Source organism: Odontesthes bonariensis, chromosome 14 (assembly GCF_027942865.1).
Source record: "Odontesthes bonariensis isolate fOdoBon6 chromosome 14, fOdoBon6.hap1, whole genome shotgun sequence".
In the NCBI taxonomy this organism is placed as follows: domain Eukaryota; kingdom Metazoa; phylum Chordata; class Actinopteri; order Atheriniformes; family Atherinopsidae; genus Odontesthes; species Odontesthes bonariensis.
In genome coordinates this window covers 902850-926962 of record NC_134519.1, presented here as the reverse complement: position 1 = coordinate 926962, position 24113 = coordinate 902850, and the positions used below count along the sequence as shown (strand labels likewise).

General features: G+C 43.6%; 1 protein-coding gene across 3 annotated transcripts in view; it reads right to left on the bottom strand.

The window, feature by feature from the left end:
* The window catches only part of slc4a2a (solute carrier family 4 member 2a), a 69074-nt gene extending 48115 nt beyond the window's left edge, over nt 1-20959 (bottom strand). The window contains exons 1-5 of one of the 3 annotated variants that reach the window (XM_075482471.1): nt 20918-20959; nt 12668-12768; nt 10412-10556; nt 9662-9851; nt 9482-9576 (exon numbers count right to left, since the gene is read on the bottom strand). In XM_075482471.1, the coding sequence (XP_075338586.1) occupies nt 9482-9576; nt 9662-9851; nt 10412-10556; nt 12668-12721 (484 nt within the window). In that variant the 5' untranslated portion in view covers nt 12722-12768; nt 20918-20959. Of the gene's footprint in view, nt 1-9481; nt 9577-9661; nt 9852-10411; nt 10557-12667; nt 12769-17320; nt 17792-20917 lie in introns of those variants that run through there. The other 2 variants (XM_075482470.1, XM_075482473.1) reach the window with 2 other exon arrangements.
* Between the last annotated feature and the right edge of the window lie 3154 nt (nt 20960-24113).

Genomic DNA, 24113 nt, shown 5'->3' with positions numbered 1-24113 from the left:
AGTAAAGTAAAATAAAGTGCAGTAAAGTACAGTAAAGTAAAATAAAGTGCAGTAAAGTGCAGTAAAGTGCAGTAAAGTAAAATAAAGTACAGTAAAGTAAAATAAAGTGCAGCAAAGTAAAATAAAGTAAAATAAAGTAAAATAAAGTGCAGTAAAGTAAAATAAAGTGCAGTAAAGTAAAATAAAGTAAAATAAAGTGCAGTAAAGTGCAGTAAAGTAAAATAAAGTGCAGTAAAGTGCAGTAAAGTAAAATAAAGTGCAGTAAAATACAGTAAAGTAAAATAAAGTGCAGTAAAGTAAAATAAAGTGCAGTAAAGTGCAGTAAAGTAAAATAAAGTGCAGTAAAGTACAGTAAAGTAAAATAAAGTGCAGTAAAGTAAAATAAAGTGCAGTAAAGTAAAATAAAGTGCAGTAAAGTACAGTAAAGTAAAATAAAGTGCAGTAAAGTAAAATAAAGTGCAGTAAAGTAAAATAAAGTGCAGTAAAGTACAGTAAAGTAAAATAAAGTGCACTAAAGTGCACTAAAGTGCAGTAAAGTCAAATAGTACAGTAAAGTAAAATAAAGCGCACTAAAGTGAAGTAAAGTGCAGTAAAGTAAAATAAAGTGCAGTAAAGTGCAGTAAAGTAAAATAAAGTGCAGCAAAGTAAAATAAAGTAAAATAAAGTGCAGTAAAGTAAAATAAAATAAAGTGCAGTAAAGTGCAGTAAAGTAAAATAAAATGCAGTAAAGTGCAGTAAAGTAAAATAAAGTGCAGTAAAGTGCAGTAAAGTAAAATAACGTGCAGTAAAGTGCAGTAAAGTAAAATAAAGTGCAGCAAAGTAAAATAAAGTAAAATAAAGTGCAGTAAAGTAAAATAAAATAAAGTGCAGTAAAGTGCAGTAAAGTAAAATAAAGTGCAGTAAAGTACAGTAAAGTAAAATAAAGTGCAGTAAAGTGCAGTAAAGTAAAATAAAGTGCAGTAAAGTGCAGTAAAGTAAAATAAAGTGCAGTAAAGTGCAGTAAAGTAAAATAAAGTGCAGTAAAGTACAGTAAAGTAAAATAAAGTGCAGTAAAGTGCAGTAAAGTAAAATAAAGTAAAGCAAAGTAAAGCAAAGTAAAATAAAGTATAAAGTAGTTTCCCTCAGAGAAGCTCTCATCTGAACTCCTGAAATATTCAAATAAACAATGGACAAAACTGGTCTTTACTGGAGTCTGAGGTGTGACCAGAATGGCATGTGGGGGGGGGGGGGGCAGTTAGCTCATCTAGGGGGGCAGAAAACAATACCTGAAAAAAATCGGTGGAAAACCACGACTACAACTTCAAGCATAATAATAATAATAATAATAATAATAATAATAATAGTAATAATAATAGTAATAATTCAATTTGGTAATGAAAATATGGTCACACTGAACCATAAGTGAAGTAAAGATTCATCCTGTGTTTTCTTTGAGAGTACGATTTCACTGCACACAAATGTCTCAGCAGCACTGATCTCTAAACGGTGTATAACTGAAAACAGCAGTGAGATCTTTAACCAGGTCTTCTCTTTAACACCTGCCCTGTCCGGGGGTTCAGTCAATGAGCTCGTCAGTAGCTTCAATGCTAAAATGTTAAATGTTATGGATGCTATTGCTCCCATTAAAGCTGCTGTCTGCAACTCTTTTTCAAGCATAATGCCTGGAACTGTCCGGGGATTCTGAAAGTAGTACATTAAATACCCCAATACAAAAAAAAAGAGTTCTCTAGGTCCCCTATATGTCCCGCTAGGTCCCTCCAAAGCCAGCAGGTTTGTTTACAAAATTGCAGACCGGACCGGTAAAAGGTAACCAATCAGGTTACGAGCTGGGCTCTGCTGCCTGTCAATCACCGAGTGTGCACGCGCGATACAAGGTAGGCTCGTCCCCACGCTTATTTATCTGGACTATTGAACTTCATTACGGGCTAGTCTACTTACTGTGTCTTCCATGATCGCAAATGACAGGTGAGTTGATGAATGAGGAGTCGTGTACGCGTGTTTTGAAGGGGCGGGACAGGAAGTTGAATAACTTTTTATTTTTCGGTTAAAAAATAAGCATTTCTTGCATTTTGCGACTACGGAGGTCACCGTTTTCAACTTCAAGCGTTCTGATAGATCATGTAAACTCAAAATGCCAAAAAGTAGGACTTTACGTATGACAACAACAAATCCTGCAGACTGCAGCTTTAAGGTGAAGGTTATCTCTGGAAGGAAGAAGTCTCCATGGCCAAATTCCACACTGGTGAAAAATGGAAAAAGAGAGTGTCGGAAAGCTGAGCGCAGATGGAGAAAAACAAATCTCCAGGTTCATTATAACATCTATAAAGAGAAACTTCACTCTTATAATTTACAACTGAGGAATGCAAGAAAGTCCTACTTCTCTGACATCATCACCAAAAACAGTCCTAATGCTCGGGCCTTATTTGCTACAGCTGACAGGCTAACAAACCCTCCTGTGTTGGTGGCAACTGAACTTCATTTCACCATGGCCTGCAATGACTTTGCCAAATTCTTCACAGACAAAATCCAAAATATTAGACAAGCAGTTGGTCCATCAGCAGCAGGTTCAGCATATGTACCGTGTCCACAGAAAACCCGTTTAAACACCATGACACAGTTCCAACCCATTTACAGCAAAGACCTGGAGGACATCTTACGTCAGCTGAACTCCTCTTGCTGGTTACACATCCTGCCAACAGCTTTTTTCAAAAGGGTCTCACAGATTTTGGAGTCAGACCTGTTACTGATGGTGAACTTGTCTTTAATGTCGGGGGTGTTTCCAGAGCCACTAAAAACAGCTGGAATCGAACCTCTGCTGGAAAAGGACAATCTTGACAAGACACAAATGAACAACTACAGGCCTATCTCAAATCTCCCATTTTTAAGTAAGATCATTGAAAAAGCAGTTTTTCAACAGCTTAATTACTTTTTAAAACAAAGAACTGCTATGACACCTTCCAGTCAGGTTTTAGACAGCACCACAGCACTGAGACGGCTCTGACCAAAGTGTTTAATGACATATGTCTGAATACAGACGCTGGAAAAATGTCAGTCTTAGTTTTACTGGCTCTCAGTGCTGCATTTGATACAGTTGACCACAATATATTACTGAAACGACTGGAGAACTGGGCGGGTCTTTCCAGAACTGTACTAAACTGGTTCAAAACATACTTAGAGAACAGGAAGTACTTTGTGTCAATAGGTAACTTTACATCTGAGCACACCAGAGTCACATGTGGTGTGCAGGGCCGTAACCAGGATTTTTCAAATACCGAGGTCAAATATTGCGATAAATCTTATTTGACAAAAAAAACATCCTAATATGTTGACTTTTTAAAATACAGTTTGGAAACGTGAATAAACAGGTAAATCACAAGCCCAACAAGGAGGTGAATATGTAGGTGAACAAGTTTATTATAACAATGTGATCACAAAAGTATTTGAGTGAGTGAGTGAGACTCAGTTCTTCCCCTTTCTTCCTCTACTGACTCTCTCTCTTCAACTCCCTGATTCTCATCCTCTCCTGTGTCATCTGTTTTAAATATCATCATCATCATCACCATTAATATTATTGTTATTATTAATATTACATTATTATTATTATTACTATTGTCACCATCATCACCATGCATGTGCATGACCCACTAAAAGGTCAAATGAATGAGTTGGGTTATTGGTCTAACCGATGTGCAACCATTTGCAATAAAATCCAAATGGTTCATTCGGAAAAATGCAATCATTTTCCCTTAGTAACTGGTTGAATCCACCCACTAAATTAACATAGTAGAATGTGCCAAACAGACCACAAGATGTTGGCTGTATTTTAGATGAATAGTCTCAATTCAATCCATTCACTCAACACAGAGAAGACAGAGGTATCATGCTGGGCCTGACAACTAGCTAAATGCTGGTAAAACTTGGCTTCATAATGCACCATGAGCAGCACAACTAACCTCAAGATTGTGTCATATGAGAGAGTACACGGGGTATTTCATTCTGTTATTTTGCCCCGTGTGCATGATCAACTGTTTTAAGTAAATGAAAAATATAAGTTTCTGACCCAGTTTCTATTAGTCGGCTTTATTTACATGTAGGAAGCCATATAGCACTGCACAAAACTGTAGCTAGTGAGGCTGAATGACCACTAGCTACAGTTGGCACAAAACTGTCAAGCCCTGATTAAAAAAAAAAAAAAAGTTAGCTTAACAGCCCAAGCCGTGTCACGATTCCCAACAATTCCATTACAGGTCGCTACTTTTCTTTTTGGAAAATCGAATTGAGAGAGAGATTTGTGTGCCGTGTGTTTGTGCCGACTGGAAAACGAAATCCTAACCAAGGGGCTTTGTGACTGTTGCTTGAAATGCTGAGGACAATGATCCTCCTATTCCTAGCCGCGCTTTGAACGCATATGAACATTATGAACTGTCACTCATTCTCACTGGCGATTGGCGAAATGAACTCCCCTCCTTCTCTCTTTCTTTTCCCCTGGCCAGTTGGCTTTCCAAAGCTGAGTTTAGTTTGTTTAGTAGATTTCTTCATCTTGCTTCCATTTCCTAGCTGACTTTCACATCGAAGCTGCCTAATATGATAAACATGTTTCCAATGTCGGGTGGAGTATTTCCGCTCAGTTTTAAAATATAACGTGATAATAAAGGGATTATGTGGACTTTATTTTCAGAAAAACAAATGAGAATGCATGCTGATCTTTCCACCAATCAAAGTCAGAACGATTTTCATCTTATATTAATTTGACATTTCTCTGAATAAAAAAAAATAAAAAAAACACCGGGAAAAATACCGAGGTCATGACCTGTGTGTCCTCAATGCTGGTTACGGCACTGGTGGAGTTCCCCAAGGTTCCATCCTGGGACCTCTTCTGTTTAACATCTACATGCTCCCACTGGCACAGATTATAAAAAACAACAGAATAAACTACCACAGCTATGCAGATGACACGCAGATGTATATTACAGTGTCACCAGGAGACAGAGGCCCTGTATAGGCTCTTGGTAAATGCATTGAGGAGATTAATGACTGGATGTGCCACAACTTTCTCCAGCTAAACAAAAACAAAACTGAGGTAATTGTCTTTGGAGCCAAAGAGAAACGATTACAGGTCACCACAGAGCTTCTATCTATACACCTAGAAACTACCAACCAGGCCAGAAATCTGGGTGTAGTGATGGACTCAGACCTAAATTTGGAAATACACATTAAGGCAGTAACAAAGTCAGCCTACTATCACCTTAAGAATATATCAAGGTTAAAGGATCTGATGTGTCAGCAGGACCTGGAAAAACTAGTCCATGCATTCATCTTTAGTCGGCTTGATTACTGTAACAGCATCTTTACAGGTCTACCTAAAAAGTCATTTAGACAACTGCAGCTTATTCAGAACTCTGCTGCTCGAGTCCTCACTGAGACCAGAAAAGTGGAGCACATCAGTCCAGCTCTGAGGTCCCTGGCTGCCTGTCCATCAGAGGATAGACTTTAAAGTTCTGATTCTGCTCTATAAAGCTCTGATGCTGCTCTATAAAGCTCTGATGCTGCTCTATAAAGTTCTGATGCTGGTCCATAAAGTTCTGATTCTGCTCTATAAAGTTCTGATGCTGGTCCATAAAGTTCTGATGCTGCTCTATAAAGTTCTGATGCTGCTCTATAAAGTTCTGATGCTGGTCCATAAAGTTCTGATTCTGCTCTATAAAGTTCTGATGCTGCTCTATAAAGTTCTGATTCTGCTCTATAAAGCTCTGATGCTGCTCTATAAAGTTCTGATGCTGCTCTATAAAGTTCTGATTCTGCTCTATAAAGCTCTGATGCTGCTCTATAAAGTTCTGATGCTGCTCTATAAAGCTCTGAATGGTCCAGGACCAGAATGCATCAGTGACCTCCTGACCCAGGATGAACCTCCCAGACCCCTCAGGTCATCTGGATCCGGTCTTTTATCAGTTCCCAGAGTCAGAACCAGACATGGAGAAGCTGCATTCAGCTTCTATGCTCCACATGTCTGCAACAAACTCCCAGAAAGCCTCAGATCAGCTGGAACACTCAGTGGCCCTCATTTATCAAACTTGCGTAAGACGAAAAACGTGCGTAGGTCGTGTGTACGTTCTTTTCTGCGCAAAGGTTGGCATTTATCAAATCCATCGTGAGCGCAGGAAAGATGAAATCGCCACGACAGGTCTGAGGCCGTGTACGCACTTTTCCATTTTGACTTGCGGTGACTGCAATAGCATACATAAACAGCAGCGTCACTAGTGCGTGCCTCATGAGTCACAACAAATCCCTAGGTTAAAATTACAGACTTATCACTTCAAAGAAGGCCCATGTTTTATTTGACTTCAACATAAATATAAACATAAACGCAAATTACATAAATAAAAAAATTAAACAAGTACAACTCCGTAATTGGAAGAGTGATGGCTCATTATTCAACCGCCTATTTAAGAGCTGATTCTAGCGGCGCGGTAATGGCGAAACGATGGCAGATCTGGCTTTGTTAGCGGACCTGAACGCGCGCATCAGGCGCGAGAGCGTGTTCCGGGACCGGCAGGATTTCTTTCGGGAAAATGATGAGTGGCTTATGAGCCGTACAGGAGAGGCGCTTTAACACCTCTGCCACACCTCTGCCACTGTGGAGAGGTGTACAGGGCTCCTAAAGGGTAGATGGATCTGTCTCTCGGCTGCGGGGGGAACCCTTCTATATACGCCCGATAAGGTATGCAATATTATTATTGCATGCGGAGTGCCATTTCCAGATGTACATCCAGAGGACCCCGTACCCAGAGATCCCTACCACCAGCCTGCACAGCCAAGAGCGCTCAGGAGGAGAGAGGAACTTATTCAGCGATTCTGACTTTTGGTAAGCATTCTGTTATTCAAGGAAAAAAGACGTAGCTCCGATCAGGCCAGCCACCCTCTCCTCCAAGGCACTCAAATCCAAACCTGGATCGGAGCCCCCCCCCCTGTTTGTGATATGCTGCGTCGGAGAGCTGCAAATTTCATATCGGACCACTTCTTCCTGATCTTATTGGAGAAAAAGTAAAAAATCGTTCAATTTTAGATTTCATTTAATCTGGAGTTTATCACATTTTATTGACCATCACAGTAGGGGAAAATACATAACTCGTCCGGTCTGCAATTTACAGCGTTGACAGCGTTTCTTTGCCGCCTTTCGTCTATCCATGTCGCAAATTCTAGAGGTGCGGCCCTTTTGTAGAAGGCGTGGTTAGGATCATTACGATGGATTTCAGCCGCCGGATTTATCAACAGCCGCTCGGTCTTACGATGGGATTGGTGTGGTACGCATGTTCTGTAAATCTCACTTGAGCCTCTGCGTACGACGAGTTCTCCGCTCATATCAACGATGCTTTCTACGACGGCTTGATAAATGAGGGCCAATGTGTTTAAGTCCAGGTTAAAGACACACCTATTTTCAGCTGCGTTTGAATAAAGCTCAAAACTTAATCACATTTTAACTACTGATTTTATATTGTTCTTATTTCTTTATTTTTGTTTACAATTTAAATCATGCTTTTTATTTCTCTGATTTTATCTATTTTTATTTTTATTTTTTATTATTTTCTTATTTGTTTTTAATGCCTTCTTGTGATTTTATATAGCTGTGAAGCACTTTGAATTGCACTGTGCATGAATTGTGCTCTATAAATACAATTGCCTTGCCTTGCCTTGCCTAAAGTACAGTAAAGTAAAATAAAGTGCAGTAAAGTACAGTAAAGTAAAGTAAAATAAAGTAAAGTACAGTAAAGTAAAATAAAGTGCAGTAAAGTACAGTAAAGTGAAGTAAAGTACAGTAAAGTTAAATAAAGTGCAGTAAAGTACAGTAAAGTGAAGTAAAGTGCAGTAAAGTAAAATAAAGTGCAGTAAAGTACAGTAAAGTTAAATAAAGTGCAGTAAAGTACAGTAAAGTAAAATAAAGTGCAGTAAAGTACAGTAAAGTGAAGTAAAGTACAGTAAAGTAAAATAAAGTGCAGTAAAGTGCAGTTAAGTAAAATAAAGTGCAGTAAAGTACAGTAAAGTAAAATAAAGTGCAGTAAAGTACAGTAAAGTAAAATAAAGTGCAGTAAAGTGCAGTTAAGTAAAATAAAGTGCAGTAAAGTACAGTAAAGTAAAATAAAGTGCAGTAAAGTGCAGTAAAGTAAAATAAAGTGCAGTAAAACACAGTAAAGTAAAATAAAGTGCAGTAAAATACAGTAAAGTAAAATAAAGTGCAGTAAAATACAGTAAAGTAAAATAAAGTGCAGTAAAGTGCAGTAAAGTAAAGTAAAATAAAGTGAAGTAAAGTACAGTAAAGTAAAGTAAAGTAAAGTAAAGTACAGTAAAGTACAGTAAAGTAAAATAAAGTGCAGTAAAGTGAAGTAAAGTAAAGTAAAATAAAGTGAAGTAAAGTACAGTAAAGTAAAGTAAAGTAAAGTACAGTAAAGTACAGTAAAGTAAAATAAAGTGCAGTAAAGTAAAATAAAGTGCAGTAAAGTGCAGTAAAGTACAGTAAAGTAAAATAAAGTACAGTAAAGTGCAGTAAAGTAAAGTAAAATAAAGTGAAGTAAAGTACAGTAAAGTAAAGTAAAGTAAAGTACAGTAAAGTACAGTAAAGTAAAATAAAGTGCAGTAAAGTGCAGTAAAGTAAAATAAAGTGCAGTAAAGTGCAGTAAAGTACAGTAAAGTAAAATAAAGTACAGTAAAGTGCGGTAAAGTACAGTAAAGTAAAATAAATTGCAGTAAAGTGGAGTAAAGTAAAATAAAGTACAGTAAAGTGCAGTAAAGTACAGTAAAGTAAAATAAATTGCAGTAAAGTGGAGTAAAGTAAAATAAAGTGCAGTAAAGTACAGAAAAGTGCAGTAAAGTAAAATAAAGTGCAGTAAAGTGGAGTAAAGTAAAATAAAGTGCAGTAAAGTGCAGTAAAGTGCAGTAAAGTACAGTAAAGTAAAATAAATTGCAGTAAAGTGGAGTAAAGTAAAATAAAGTGCAGTAAAGTGCAGTAAAGTACAGTAAAGTGCAGTAAAGTGCAGTAAAGTGGAGTAAAGTAAAATAAAGTGCAGTAAAGTGCAGTAAAGTGCAGTAAAGTACAGTAAAGTAAAATAAATTGCAGTAAAGTAGAGTAAAGTAAAATAAAGTGCAGTAAAGTACAGTAAAGTAAAATAAAGTGCAGTAAAGTAAAATAAAGTGCAGTAAAGTAAAATAAAGTGCAGTAAAGTAAAATAAAGTGCAGTAAAGTGGAGTAAAGTAAAATAAAGTGCAGTAAAGTACAGTAAAGTGCAGTAAAGTAAAATAAAGTGCAGTAAAGTGCAGTAAAGTACAGTAAAGTGCAGTAAAGTAAAATAAAGTGCAGTAAAGTGCAGTAAAGTGCAGTAAAGTACAGTAAAGTGCAGTAAAGTAAAATAAAGTGCAGTAAAGTGCAGTAAAGTGCAGTGGAACGTGCTGTACATTTGAGCAGAATATATAAGGGGTGTTTTTTACTGACTCTTGATGCCATCCAGATCAACAGACATCAGCGTTCCGGCCTCATCAGCATCATCAGCAGGAACACCTGACCCAGCGTGACCAGGGGAGGCGCCGCTGTGTTCGGATGAAAAGCAGGGTGAGCTCATGGGACAGTTTTTGGTGTAAATTTAAAGGCCCAGACAAGAAGTGTGTTAGTCACCGGGTGGGTATGTGGCCTTCTTCACCGTCAGTCTGACTGCAGGCCTCCTGGTCTTCTTCTATGGTGGTCTCAGAGCTGGGGGTGGAGCCTCGCCTGCTGTCCCTCCTCCCCTCGTTGGTCTTCTTTCGCCGACTGTCGGCAGGCGGCTTGGAAAGAGGATGATGGACGTGGACAGAAGAGTGGCGATGATCTGCAGCAAAAGATCAAAATGTAGGAGTTTAACCAATGAGACTGAAATTCAGCCAGAGGAGACGAGGACCAGAAAAGGAAAACAGAGCAGGGATACACTTTCTAACAGGCCTGAACACCAGAACCTCCACCAGAAGCAGCTGGGTGGTGTTCACCAGCAGCTCTGATTCAGGGTCTTTGACTCTTCATCTCCATCACAAAGCAGATCTTTGCCCACTTTGACCATCTTTAAATCAAAGTGAACTCTGATAAGAACTGTTGGAAGCTCCCGGAACACCTCCCAAAGATGGCTGAACCCAACCAAAGACCCTTTGGACAGTACTCTCAAAACCACCGAGTTGGGACCTCCTGAACTTGAAACTCCTAGAATGTGTCTGGAGGAAACCCTCCAAAAGTTTTGTGAAACATCCACAAGACAACAAAAGGCGACCTTGAGAACCTTCAGAGGACTTTTGGGCTGAGATATCCATAAAGTCCCAGAGAGCCCTGGAGCTCCACAGGACTTCATCCTAACGGAGACCCCCAACCTGTCCAGGAACCAGGGAAGTTTTGGTGCGGTACCTTCGATGTCCTGCTCATCGTAGACCCGGTGTTTCCCTGGCGGGCTGTGGGCTGCAGGATGAAGGATCTGCTGAAAGCCCTGAATATCAAACGCCTTGTTCAGGTCCTCATCTTCTTCACTGTGGCGGCGTGGAGGAGGAGGAGCCTAAAGGGCACAGGGAAGGGGAGGAGTCAAGACACGTGCAGGAGGCTCCGCCCCTAAACAAGATGTTTTCAAGACTTTTTCATTTAACAAGATATTCCAGATGTATTTTCTTCAAACAAGTCCCTATATCTGGCTGAAATAGTACTTGTTAGGCAGTTGTGTCTGATATTAAGTGTAATGGGATATTTTGACTAGAAATGAGACAAATATACTTGGTAAGATTTAGATTTTTTCCAGTGTAAACTCTCTTTAATCTGCCACGAATACTATAAAATACACAATAGATTAATTCAAGTGCAATTCTAAAGAAATGGGACATAAATAACAGCACTTATCTATTGTCAGTTGTGTTGACGATGCTCTCCTGTTGGATTGTATTTCATGCTGTGTTCCACATTAAAGGTAGGGTAGGAGATCCTGGATTTTGAGTCCAGCGAAGCTGCAGTTTGAAAATACACCGGTAAAAAGTCCCAACCCTTTTCTTCACTTTCCCCCCGAAGGCACGCCTCTAGAGTACATGAACGCGCACGAGCACGAAGGTGCACGAGCGCTGTTCTGACAGCAAGCATCGATCGTTGCCGTATTTAGTATTTAGTTTATGCTAACTATACGTTTAATAATGCTAGGTGCTAGCCAAGCTGGCTCTAGTTTAGCTTCCTGCCAAGCTTCTGGACGCGTAATTCGTTCACGGAGCAGGGTACGTGCACAGGGGGAGGAGGGGGAGGAGGGGGAGGGAGGAGCAGATTGCAGTTTGATAGACGGCATCAGAATCCAATCATTGTTAACGGTCCGTTCAGTATGATTGGATACTGTTTTTCCTAGATTGTACGTTCTAGAGGCCACTAAAACTTTTCATATTTGTGTCAAAACTTTTAATTAATTGGTTGCAATGGGGGTGTGAAGAGTATTTCAAGCAGTATGTAAAAAAATGTTCCAGAAAAAGATCCCCTACCCCACCTTTAATAAGTCTGTAACTTTACACCCTTTCACAGAGTGACTCACTTCCTGTGCGCTCGGCAGATCCAGGGAAAGACAGAAAATCATTTTATCAACTGAATAGCTTGTTAACCTTGTAGCACCCACAGTTGCAGATATGCAATAAGCTTTTTATTTATTTACATTGTATTTTTCTTTATATTTTTCTTTATATTTTTATTTTTATTTTTATTTACATTACATTATTTAATTTTTTAAATTGACATACATTATTTACATTCATGTGTAATATTTTTTTACATTACATTTTATGTGCCGACAGTTGTCACAGCAATCAGTGAATTACACTCTGCTCTGCGGTGCTCTGTTCCAGTTCCTTCTGCTCTGCTTTGTCCACCTTTCACAGCGCTAATGGGAGCTCAGCTCTCCAAATTGTATTATTATGATGATTTTTTGCATTTCTTTATTAGCTTCATGTGCACATTTTTTATTTAGATTACATTTTTTGCATTTTATATGTGCTTGACTTGTTCACAACAAAGATCTGTGAAATCTGTTTGATTTGTTGTTGAATGGAAAGTTTATGATGGTTGCGTTCCGCACTTTGTATTAAGAATGTTCAATAAAGGTTTATTATATACATTTTATTGTGGTAGCAGCAGTTACTGGTGAACTTTCACTATAACGATCTCCAGGGAATGACTTGGTTTTGTGAACTAAATTAATCAGGAAAGCCCACAGATGCAAATATGCAACATTGCCTAAAATGATCAAAAATAACCCAATTCCAAAAATTCCAAAAATAATGGTTTACTCCCACCCAAAAAGATGTAAGAAGAGCCAAAATGATTTTTTTCAATGACTAGTCATATGCTTGGGTGCTACAAGGTTAACTCAGCTTCCTGCTCTGACAGACTGATGCAACATTTCCCTGAATCACTGAACACACAGCGCAGAGTCGGGCTCAAACACTGCGGCTGAGCCGAGCTGTTTCTGAGCCGCAGGGACCACAAAGTCACCTTATCTCAGATCTGATGTGACCATCTTCCATCGGAGGACGGCGCTCACACCGCTGCAGTGAAAGGCAGCCAATGAGAGAGCAGAAACAGCCTTTGGCGTGCTGCAGCAGTCCCGCTGATGTGGTCTGATACTCACTGATGTGGTCTGATACTCACTGTGGACTGACTGAGGGCGTCACCGGGACCCGCTGTGGTCTGATGAAGGTCCATGCTCCTGCAGGGTCAGAGGTCAGAGGTCAGAGGTCAAACAGTCAAACCTGAGGGAGAGAAACGCAGGAGGTCAAGGAGCTGAGAGACTGTAGGAAGAACAATGACCCGAAAACAGAGGAGACGTTCCACCTGTTACACCCTTCATTTACATCCGAAAACCTATCAAAGACACACAGGTGTTCAGACACACAGGTGTTCAGATACACAGGTGTTCAGATACACAGGTGTTCAGACACACAGGTGTTCAGATACACAGGTGTTCAGATACACAGGTGTTCAGACACACAGGTGTTCAGATACACAGGTGTTCAGATACACAGGTGTTCAGACACACAGGTGTTCAGATACACAGGTGTTCAGATACACAGGTGTTCAGACACACAGGTGTTCAGATACACAGGTGTTCAGATACACAGGTGTTCAGACACACAGGTGTTCAGATACACAGGTGTTCAGACACACAGGTGTTCAGATACACAGGTGTTCAGATACAGACAGGTGTTCACACAGACAGGTGTTCACACAGACAGGTGTTCACACACAGACAGGTGTTCACACAGATAGGTGTTCACACACAGAAAGGTGTTCACACAGACAGGTGTTCACACACAGACAGGTGTTCACACAGACAGGTGTTCACACACAGACAGGTGTTCAGATACACAGGTTTTCAACACAGACAGGTGTTCAACACAGACAGGTGTTCAACACAGACAGGTGTTCAAACACAGACAGGTGTTCACACAGACAGGTGTTCAACACAGACAGGTGTTCAAACACAGACAGGTGTTCACACAGACAGGTGTTCACACACAGACAGGTGTTCACACAGACAGGTGTTCACACACAGACAGGTGTTCACACAGACAGGTGTTCACACAGACAGGTGTTCACACACAGACAGGTGTTCAGATACACAGGTGTTCAACACAGACAGGTGTTCAACACAGACAGGTGTTCACACAGACAGGTGTTCCACACAGACAGGTGTTCAACACAGACAGGTGTTCAAACACAGACAGGTGTTCACACAGACAGGTGTTCACACACAGACAGGTGTTCACACAGACAGGTGTTCACACAGACAGGTGTTCACACAGACAGGTGTTCAACACAGACAGGTGTTCACACAGACAGGTGTTCAACACAGACAGGTGTTCACACACAGACAGGTGTTCAACACAGACAGGTGTTCAACACAGACAGGTGTTCAACACAGACAGGTGTTCAACACAGACAGGTGTTCACACACAGACAGGTGTTCAACACAGATAGGTGTTCACACACAGACAGGTGTTCAACACAGACAGGTCTTCACACACAGACAGGTGTTCAACACAGATAGGTGTTCACACACAGACAGGTGTTCAACACAGACAGGTCTTCACACACAGACAGGTGTTCAACACAGATAGGTGTTCACACACAGACAGGTGTTCACACAGACAGGTGTTCAACACAGATAGGTGTTCACACAAACAGGTGTTCAACACAGACAGGTGTTCACACAAACAGGTGTTCAACACAGACAGGTGTTCACACAGACAGGTGTTCACACAAACAGGTGTTCAACACAGATAGGTGTTCACACACAGACAGGTGTTCAACACAGACAGGTGTTCACACAGACAGGTGTTAAACACAGACAGGTGTTCACACAGATAGGTGTTCACACACAGACAGGTGTTCAACACAGACAGCTGTTCACACAGACAGGTGTTCAACACAGACAGCTGTTCACACAGACAGGTGTTAAACACAGACAGGTGTTCACACAGACAGGTGTTCAACACAGACAGGTGTTCACACAGACAGGTGTTCACACACAGACAGGTGTTCACACAGACAGGTGTTCACACAGACAGGTGTTCACACAGACAGGTGTTCAACACAGACAGGTGTTCACACAGACAGGTGTTCACACACAGACAGGTGTTCAACACAGATAGGTGTTCACACAAACAGGTGTTCAACACAGACAGGTGTTCTACACAGATAGGTGTTCACACAAACAGGTGTTCACACACAGACAGGTGTTCACACACAGACAGGTGTTCACACAGACAGGTGTTCACTCAGACAGGTGTTCACACACAGACAGGTGTTCACACAGACAGGTGTTCAACACACAGACAGGTGTTCACACACAGACAGGCGTTCACTCAGACAGGTGTTCAACACAGACAGGTGTTCACACAGACAGGTGTTCAACACAGACAGGTGTTCACACACAGACAGGTGTTCAACACAGAGAGGTGTTCACACAGACAGGTGTTCACACAGACAGGTGTTCAACACAGACAGGTGTTCACACAGACAGGTGTTCAACACAGAGAGGTGTTCACACAGACAGGTGTTCAACACAGACAGGTGTTCACACAGACAGGTGTTCAACACAGACAGGTGTTCACACAGACAGGTGTTCAACACAGACAGGTGTTCACACACAAACAGGTGTTCACACAAACAGGTGTTCACACAGACAGGCGTTCACTCAGACAGGTGTTCAACACAGACAGGTGTTCACACAGACAGGTGTTCAACACAGACAGGTGTTCACACACAGACAGGCGTTCACTCAGACAGGTGTTCACACACAGACAGGTGTTCACACAGACAGGTGTTCAACACAGACAGGTGTTCACACAGACAGGTGTTCAACACAGACAGGTGTTCACACAGACAGGTGTTCACACACAGACAGCTGTTCACACAGACAGGTGTTCACACAGACAGGTGTTCAACACAGAGAGGTGTTCACACAGACAGGTGTTCAACACAGACAGGTGTTCACACAGACAGGTGTTCACACAGACAGGTGTTCACACAGACAGGTGTTCACACACAGACAGGTGTTCACACAGACAGGTGTTCACACAGACAGGTGTTAAACACAGACAGGTGTTCACACAGACAGGTGTTAAACACAGACAGGTGTTCACACAGACAGGTGTTCACACAGAGAGGTGTTCAACACAGACAGGTGTTCACACACAGACAGGTGTTCACACAGACAGGCGTTCACTCAGACAGGTGTTCACACACAGACAGGTGTTCACACAGATAGGTGTTCAACACAGACAGGTGTTCACACAGACAGGTGTTCACACAGACAGGTGTTCAACACAGATAGGTGTTCACACAGACAGGTGTTCAACACAGACAGGTGTTCAACACAGACAGGTGTTCAACACAGAGAGGTGTTCACACAGACAGGTGTTCAACACAGACAGGTGTTCACACAGACAGGCGTTCACTCAGACAGGTGTTCACACACAGACAGGTGTTCACACAGACAGGTGTTCACACAGACAGGTGTTCAACACAGACAGGTGTTCACACAGACAGGTGTTCACACAGACAGGTGTTCAACACAGATAGGTGTTCACACAGACAGGTGTTCAACACAGACAGGTGTTCAACACAGACAGGTGTTCAACACAGAGAGGTGTTCACACAGACAGGTGTTCAACACAGACAGGTGTTCACACAGACAGGTGTTCAACACAGACAGGTGTTCACACAGACAGGTGTTCTACACAGACAGGTGTTCAACACAGACAGGTGTTCAACACAGACAGGTGTTCACAGAGACAGGTGTTCAACACAGACAGGTGTTCAACACAGACAGGTGTTCAACACAGACAGGTGTTCACACAGACAGGTGTTCACACAGACAGGTGTTCACACAGACAGGTGTTCACACAGACAGGTGTTCACACAGATAGGTGTTCACACAGACAGGTGTTCAAACACAGACAGGTGTTCAACACAGACAGGTGTTCACACAGACAGGCGTTCACTCAGACAGGTGTTCTACACAGATATGTGTTCACACAGACAGGTGTTCAACACAGACAGGTGTTCACACAGATAGGTGTTCAACACAGACAGGTGTTCACACAGACAGGTGTTCACACAGACAGGTGTTCACACAGACAGGTGTTCAACACAGATATGTGTTCACACAGACAGGTGTTCAACACAGACAGGTGTTCAACACAGACAGGTGTTCACACAGACAGGTGTTCAACACAGATAGGTGTTCACACAGACAGGTGTTCACACAGACAGGTGTTCAACACAGACAGGTGTTCAACACAGACAGGTGTTCACACAGACAGGTGTTCTACACAGACAGGTGTTCACACAGACAGGTGTTCAACACAGATAGGTGTTCAACACAGACAGGTGTTCACACAGACAGGTGTTCACACAGACAGGTGTTCACACAGACAGGTGTTAAACACAGACAGGTGTTCACACAGACAGGTGTTCAACACAGACAGGTGTTCACACAGACAGGTGTTCACACAGACAGGTGTTCACACAGACAGGTGTTCACACAGACAGGTGTTCAACACAGACAGGTGTTCAACACAGACAGGTGTTCACACACAGAGAGGTGTTCAACACAGACAGGTGTTCACACAGACAGGTGTTCACACAGACAGGTGTTCACACAGACAGGTGTTCAACACAGACAGGTGTTCAACACAGACAGGTGTTCAACACAGACAGGTGTTCAACACAGACAGGTGTTCTACACAGACAGGTGTTCACACACAGACAGGTGTTCACACAGACAGGTGTAGGTACCTTTCTTATCACTTTGCAGGTAAAGCCGAGACACCAGCGACACCTGTTCCACGCAGGTATTGTAACAACTACAGGAAGTGTGATTAAGATCTGTAACCATCATCACACCTGAAACGTGCGTGTTCAGAGTCAGGTGACCTCCATATCCATCACCATCCGCCTGGTGTCCGTGACCGTGGGAGGAAGAGATTCTCTGAACCAGGTCCTGTTAGCTCCCAACAGTTCTGCAGAACCAGCCTCAGCAGCTCTGAGCTCTGGGCTGAGTTTCAGAGTCACTGTGAGAAACAGGAAGAGAGTTGGAGCTTCCCTCAGCGTCCTCAAGCTCACAGGAGGAATTATAATGCAAAGAGTGAAGGGGAGCGGGGACAGAGCGGGGGAGAGGGGGAGACGGAGGGGGAGACGGAGGGGGAAAAGGGGGAGACGAAGGGGAAGATGGAGACGGAAGGGGAGAAGGGGGAGGATGAAAGCAGAGGAGAATGGGAGGCAGACAGAGACAGAGTGAACTCGGAAAGGTCCAACTCTCTGCTGCAACCTGATCAGCTGAGAGGTCGTCATGGAAACCAAACTGTCAGTCAACAATAGAGCCCGCCTCCTGGCTGCAGACAGACCAACGTCTGGTTCCGCTGACATCACCGATGATGTCACACATTCAGGTAACCAGCAACCTGACATCCTGAAAACGTGATGCTGAGTCACAGACAGCATGGCATCGATGAGTCACAGACGGGCAGAAGGTGGCGCTGACTGAACTCTGTTCAATTCAGCTTTATTTATAAAGCACCAAATTACAACAAACAACAGGCCACTTCAAACAGTCCAACTCAGTTCAATTCAGCTTTATTTATAAAGCGCCAAATTACAACAAACAGCAGGCCACTTCAAACAGTCCAACTCAGTTCAATTCAGCTTTATTTATAAAGCACCAAATTACAACAAACAGCAGGCCACTTCAAACAGTCCAACTCAGTTCAATTCAGCTTTATTTATAAAGCACCAAATTACAACAAACAAACAGTCCAACTCAGTTCAATTCAGCTTTATTTATAAAGCGCCAAATTACAACAAACAGCAGGCCACTTCAAACAGTCCAACTCAGTTCAATTCAGCTTTATTTATAAAGCACCAAATTACAACAAACAAACAGTCCAACTCAGTTCAATTCAGCTTTATTTATAAAGCGCCAAATTACAACAAACAACAGGCCACTTCAAACAGTCCAACTCAGTTCAATTCAGCTTTATTTATAAAGCGCCAAATTACAACAAACAACAGGCCACTTCAAACAGTCCAACTCAGTTCAATTCAGCTTTATTTATAAAGCGCCAAATTACAACAAAAAACAGGCCACTTCAAACAGTCCAACTCAGTTCAATTCAGCTTTATTTATAAAGCAACAAATTACAACAAACAACAGGCCACTTCAAACAGTCCAACTCAGTTCAATTCAGCTTTATTTATAAAGCACCAAATTACAACAAACAACAGGCCACTTCAAACAGTCCAACTCAGTTCAATTCAGCTTTATTTATAAAGCGCCAAATTACAACAAACAAACAGTCCAACTCAGTTCAATTCAGCTTTATTTATAAATCGACAAATTACAACAAACAACAGGCCACATCACAGTCCAACTCAGTTCAATTCAGCTTTATTTATAAAGCGCCAAATTACAACAAACAACAGGCCACTTCAAACAGTCCAACTCAGTTCAATTCAGCTTTATTTATAAAGCACCAAATTACAACAAACAACAGGCCACTTCAAACAGTCCAACTCAGTTCAATTCAGCTTTATTTATAAATCGACAAATTACAACAAACAACAGGCCACTTCAAACAGTCCAACTCAGTTCAATTCAGCTTTATTTATAAAGCACCAAATTACAACAAACAACAGACCACTTCAAACAGTCCAACTCAGTTCAATTCAGTTTTATTTATAAAGCACCAAATTACAACAAACAACAGGCCACTTCAAACAGTCCAACTCAGTTCAATTCAGCTTTATTTATAAAGCGCCAAATTACAACAAACAACAGGCCACTTCAAACAGTCCAACTCAGTTCAATTCAGCTTTATTTATAACGCGCCAAATTACAACAAACAACAGACCACTTCAAACTGTCCAACTCAGTTCAATTCAGCTTTATTTATAAAGCGCCAAATTACAACAAACAACAGACCACTTCAAACTGTCCAACTCAGTTCAATTCAGCTTTATTTATAAAGCGCCAAATTACAACAAACAACAGACCACTTCAAACTGTCCAACTCAGTTCAATTCAGCTTTATTTATAAAGCGCCAAATTACAACAAACAACAGGCCACTTCAAACAGTCCAACTCAGTTCAATTCAGCTTTATTTATAAAGCAACAAATTACAACAAACAACAGGCCACTTCAAACAGTCCAACTCCGTTCAATTCAGTTTTATTTATAAAGCACCAAATTACAACCAACAACAGGCCACTTCAAACAGTCCAACTCCGTTCAATTCAGTTTTATTTATAAAGCACCAAATTACAACAAACAACAGGCCACTTCAAACCGCCCTGAGTGGGCAGAACCGTCCTGAGTGAGCAGAACCGTCCTGAGTGAACAGAACCCCCTGAGTGAACAGAACCCCCTGAGTGAACAGAACCCCCTGAGTGAGCAGAACCCCCTGATTGAGCAGAACCCCCTGAGTGAACAGAACCCCCTGATTGAGCAGAACCGTCCTGAGTGAACAGAACCCCCTGAGTGAACAGAACCCCCTGAGTGAGCAGAACCCCCTGAGTGAACAGAACCCCCTGATTGAGCAGAACCGTCCTGAGTGAGCAGAACCCCCTGAGTGAGCAGAACCGTCCTGAGTGAACAGAACCCCCTGAGTGAGCAGAACCGTCCTGAGTGAACAGAACCCCCTGAGTGAGCAGAACCGTCCTGAGTGAGCAGAACCCCCTGAGTGAGCAGAACCGTCCTGTGTGAACAGAACCCCCTGAGTGAGCAGAACCGTCCTGAGTGAGCAGAACCCCCTGAGTGAGCAGAACCGTCCTGAGTGAGCAGAACCCCCTGGGTGAACAGAACCGTCCTGAGTGAGCAGAACCCTCTGAGTGAACAGAACCGTCCTGAGTGAGCAGAACCCCCTGAGTGAGCAGAACCGTCCTGAGTGAACAGAACCCCCTGATTGAGCAGAACCGTCCTGAGTGAGCAGAACCCCCTGAGTGAGCAGAACCGTCCTGAGTGAGCAGAACCCCCTGGGTGAACAGAACCGTCCTGAGTGAGCAGAACCCCCTGGATGAACAGAACCGTCCTGAGTGAGCAGAACCCTCTGAGTGAACAGAACCGTCCTGAGTGAGCAGAACCCCCTGGGTGAACAGAACCGTCCTGAGTGAGCAGAACCCTCTGAGTGAACAGAACCGTCCTGAGTGAGCAGAACCCCCTGAGTGAACAGAACCGTCCTGAGTGAGCAGAACCCCCTGAGTGAGCAGAACCGTCCTGAGTGAGCAGAACCCCCTGAGTGAGCAGAACCGTCCTGAGTGAGCAGAACCCCCTGAGTGAGCAGAACCGTCCTGAGTGAGCAGAACCATGAAGCTTCTGACCCGTGTTCTTGTGTTCTTACCTGGTCGGGTGTTGAGTCGTTGTGGTCCAGCAGCAACAGAACCTGATGCCTGCAGCTGCTTTTATATCAGCTCACCTGAATGTTTATTACCCCGAACACACAACAGTAATTACCTGGTTCCCACAGGTAGGTGTGTGTGTGTGTGTGTGAGAGAGAGTGTGTGTATGTGTGTGTGTGTTCTTGCACTTACTGTTGAGTGAGGACCAAGTCAAGTTTTTAACCAACATAGTGAGGAAATTTTGGCCGGTCCTCAGTGGTTCCCAAACGGTGTGCCGTAGGATTTTGTGACAACCACAAGTTATTATTACAATATACAACTACACAAAAATAATTGGTTTTTAATTTACTATATCAGTACTTAATGAGATCCATCCCTAAGTGGAGGAGTTCACGTATCTCGGGGTCTTGTTTACGAGTGAGGGACGAACGGAACAGGAGGTTGACAGGCGGATCGGTGCAGCGTCTGCAGTGATGCGGGCTCTGCACCGGCCCGTCGTGGTGAAGAAGGAGCTGAGCCAGAAGGCCAAGCTCTCCGTTTACCGGTCAGTCTATGTTCCTACCCTCACCTATGGTCAGGAGCTGTGGGTAGTGACCGAAAGAACGAGATCCTACCCTCACCTATGGTCAGGAGCTGTGGGTAGTGACCGAAAGAACGAGTTCCTACCCTCACCTATGGTCACGAGCTGTGGGTGGTGACCGAAAGAACGAGATCCTACCCTCACCTATGGTCAGGAGCTGTGGGTAGTGACCGAAAGAACGAGATCCTACCCTCACCTATGGTCAGGAGCTGTGGGTAGTGACCGAAAGAACGAGATCCTACCCTCACCTATGGTCACTAGCTGTGGGTGGTGACCGAAAGAACGAGATCCTAACCTCACCTATGGTCACGAGCTGTGGGTGGTGACCGAAAGAACGAGATCCTACCCTCACCTATGGTCAGGAGCTGTGGGTAGTGACCGAAAGAACGAGATCCTACCCTCACCTATGGTCAGGAGCTGTGGGTAGTGACCGAAAGAACGAGATCCTACCCTCACCTATGGTCACTAGCTGTGGGTGGTGACCGAAAGAACGAGATCCTAACCTCACCTGTGGTCACGAGCTGTGGGTAGTGACCGAAAGAACGAGTTCCTACCCTCACCTATGGTCACGAGCAATGGGTAGTGACCGAAAGAACGAGATCCTACCCTCACCTATGGTCACGAGCTGTGGGTAGTGACCGAAAGAACGAGGTCCTACCCTCACCTATGGCCACGAACTGTGGGTAGTGACTGAAAGAACGAGTTCCTACCCTCACCTATGGTCACAAGCTGTGGGTAGTGACCGAAAGAACGAGGTCCTACCCTCACCTATGGCCACGAACTGTGGGTAGTGACCGAAAGAACGAGTTCCTACCCTCACCTATGGTCACAAGCTGTGGGTAGGGACCGAAAGAACGAGATCCTACCCTCACCTATGGCCACGAGCTGTGGGTAGGGACCGAAAGAACGAGTTCCTACCCTCACCTATGGCCACGAGCTGTGGGTAGTGACCGAAAGAATGAGATCCTACCCTCACCTATGGCCACGAGCTGTGGGTAGTGACCGAAAGAACGAGATCCTACCCTCACCTATGGGCACGAGCTGTGGGTAGTGACCGAAAGAACGAGATCCTACCCTCACCTATGGTCAGGAGCTGTGGGTAGTGACCGAAAGAACGAGTTCCTACCCTCACCTATGGCCACGAGCTGTGGGTAGTGACCGAAAGAACGAGATCCTACCCTCACCTATGGTCAGGAGCTGTGGGTAGTGACCGAAAGACGAGTTCCTACCCTCACCTATGGCCACGAGCTGTGGGTAGTGACCGAAAGAACGAGATCCTACCCTCACCTATGGCCACGAGCTGTGGGTAGTGACCGAAAGAACGAGATCCTACCCTCACCTATGGTCACGAGCTGTGGGTAGTGACCGAAAGAACGAGTTCCTACCCTCACCTATGGTCACGAGCTGTGGGTAGTGACCGAAAGAACGAGTTCCTACCCTCACCTATGGCCACGAGCTGTGGGTAGGGACCGAAAGAACGAGATCCTACCCTCACCTATGTTCACGAGCTGTGGGTAGTGACCGAAAGAACGAGTTCCTACCCTCACCTATGGCCACGAGCTGTGGGTAGGGACCGAAAGAACGAGATCCTACCCTAACCTATGGTCAGGAGCTGTGGGTAGGGACCGAAAGAACGAGTTCCTACCCTCACCTATGGTCACGAGCTGTGGGTAGTGACCGAAAGAACGAGTTCCTACCCTCACCTATGGCCACGAGCTGTGGGTAGGGACCGAAAGAACGAGTTCCTACCCTCACCTATGGCCAAGAGCTGTGGGTAGTGACCGAAAGAACGAGATCCTACCCTCACCTGTGGTCACGAGCTGTGGGTAGTGACCGAAAGAACGAGATCCTACCCTCACCTGTGGCCACGAGCTGTGGGTAGGGACCGAGAGAACGAGTTCCTACCCTCACCTATGGTCACGAGCTGTGGGTAGTGACCGAAAGAACGAGTTCCAACCCTCACCTATGGTCACGAGCTGTGGGTAGGGACCGAAAGAATGAGTTCCTACCCTCACCTATGGTCACGAGCTGTGGGTAGGGACCGAAAGAACGAGTTCCTACCCTCACCTATGGTCACGAGCTGTGGGTAGGGACCGAAAGAATGAGTTCCTACCCTCACCTATGGTCACGAGCTGTGGGTAGGGACCGAAAGAACGAGTTCCTACCCTCACCTATGGTCACGAGCTGTGGGTAGTGACCGAAAGAACGAGATCCTACCCTCACCTATGGTCACGAGCTGTGGGTAGTGACCGAAAGAACGAGTTCCTACCCTCACCTATGGTCACGAGCTGTGGGTAGTGACCGAAAGAACGAGTTCCTACCCTCACCTATGGTCACGAGCTGTGGGTAGTGACCGAAAGAACGAGATCCTACCCTCACCTATGGTCACGAGCTGTGGGTAGTGACCGAAAGAACGAGTTCCTACCCTCACCTATGGTCACGAGCTGTGGGTAGGGACCGAAAGAACGAGATCCTACCCTCACCTATGGGCACGAGCTGTGGGTAGTGACCGAAAGAACGAGATCCTACCCTCACCTATGGTCACGAGCTGTGGGTAGTGACCGAAAGAACGAGATCCTACCCTCACCTATGGTCACGAGCTGTGGGTAGTGACCGAA